Raw genomic sequence first — 1,457 nt, 5'->3', positions numbered from 1 at the left:
ATATAAGAACTATATGATGGAGAATCGTTTAATTTTAATCTTTTACAACTTAGACCATCATTTGAATTTACTAAAGATTTTAAAATTAAATCAAGATCTCAATTCTGTAGAAATATTAAATTTAATACTGAATTGGGTTCATTTTAAAAAAATATAAATGACAAAGGAACAAGAATTATCTAAATTTTATAATACTTATAAAAATAAAATAGAATATGCATATAATAATAGAGATAAATTATATGGGATTAATCCTAATACTAACTCAAAGCACAATTTAAAAAATTTTTATTCTGGTATTTATAATTATTTTAATATTAGTAATAATAGAACACAAAAATTATTAGATGATATATATGATATATATACTACTAATAAACGAAGTATAAATGCAAGTATATCTAAAATGCTAGAAGTTACTGGTTCACATGAATTTAAAAAAGATGCAAATACACCTAAACCAGAAGTTAAAGAAATTAAACAAACACCAGAAATTCAATTAAATGCTGAATTAAGACCTCAACCGTCAGCCTACGGCGTGAGTTTCTCGTCAATTCAACCACACGGTACAACCACTACTATAGCTACTTATCCACCAACTAATTATTTTAAGAAAGATAGAACAATTAAACAATTATTTAATGTAGATATGAATCAATATGTTCCATCATTAGCTAAAAATATATATACTTATTTCAATAACAAAGATATAATTTATGCTAATAATTTTAAACCATCTCCACCTAAATATTCATTTTATAATAAAAATTTTGCTTATAAATTTGTTGCAATACCAAATACTTATATGTTTGATATATTGTATTTCTCTGATAAAGATAAGAGAGTAACTCAACAAAAATATGATAATCCATCTGTAAAAATAAATTTTGATCACAGAGTTCATAAAAATAATCCATTACAATCATACCTAATAGGTATAAATATTAATACAAGATATGGGTATGTTATTTCTATTAAAGATAAAACTGCATCATCAATTATAAATGGTTTTGAAGAATTATTTAAACAAGGATTAAAAATGACAAATTTAATATTTGATGGAGAACGAGGTATATCATCAAATGATTTTGCTGATTATATTAATTCTAAGAACATTAAATTATTTGTTACAGCAACAAAAATTCATACTTCTACAGCTCCTATTGATAGATTATGTAGAACTATAAGAGATTTATATGTCAAATATTATATTTTAAATGATGATGAATATAAAAACATTATTAATTCTATATCATTTCAAAACATGAAACGAAAAGAATTACTCCAATACATGAGTAAAATACGTAAATTATTTAATGAAGGAGATCAAAAACGTATAACACCAGTTCCAACAACAGAAGAAGTATATAAATTAATGCAATATTATAATGATAGTTGTCATGATAGTTTAGTAAAAATATTTAGAGAATGTGGGTAAAATATATAATTTTTATTAT

General features: G+C 22.6%; 1 protein-coding gene across 1 annotated transcript; it reads left to right on the top strand.

The window, feature by feature from the left end:
* Positions 1 to 157: 157 nt before the first annotated feature.
* On the top strand, positions 158 to 1,438 carry EIN_259600 (hypothetical protein; the record flags this gene model as incomplete). The annotated part of the gene is made up of 1 exon (XM_004261085.1): positions 158 to 1,438. One exon carries the CDS (start codon positions 158 to 160, stop codon positions 1,436 to 1,438), a length of 1,281 nt encoding a protein of 426 aa, XP_004261133.1.
* Positions 1,439 to 1,457: the final 19 nt, after the last annotated feature.

This window comes from Entamoeba invadens (assembly GCF_000330505.1).
Source record: "Entamoeba invadens IP1 unplaced genomic scaffold scaff_1105074724897, whole genome shotgun sequence".
NCBI classification, from domain to species: Eukaryota; Evosea; order Mastigamoebida; family Endamoebidae; genus Entamoeba; species Entamoeba invadens.
This window is presented reverse-complemented; position numbering and strand designations above follow the sequence as displayed.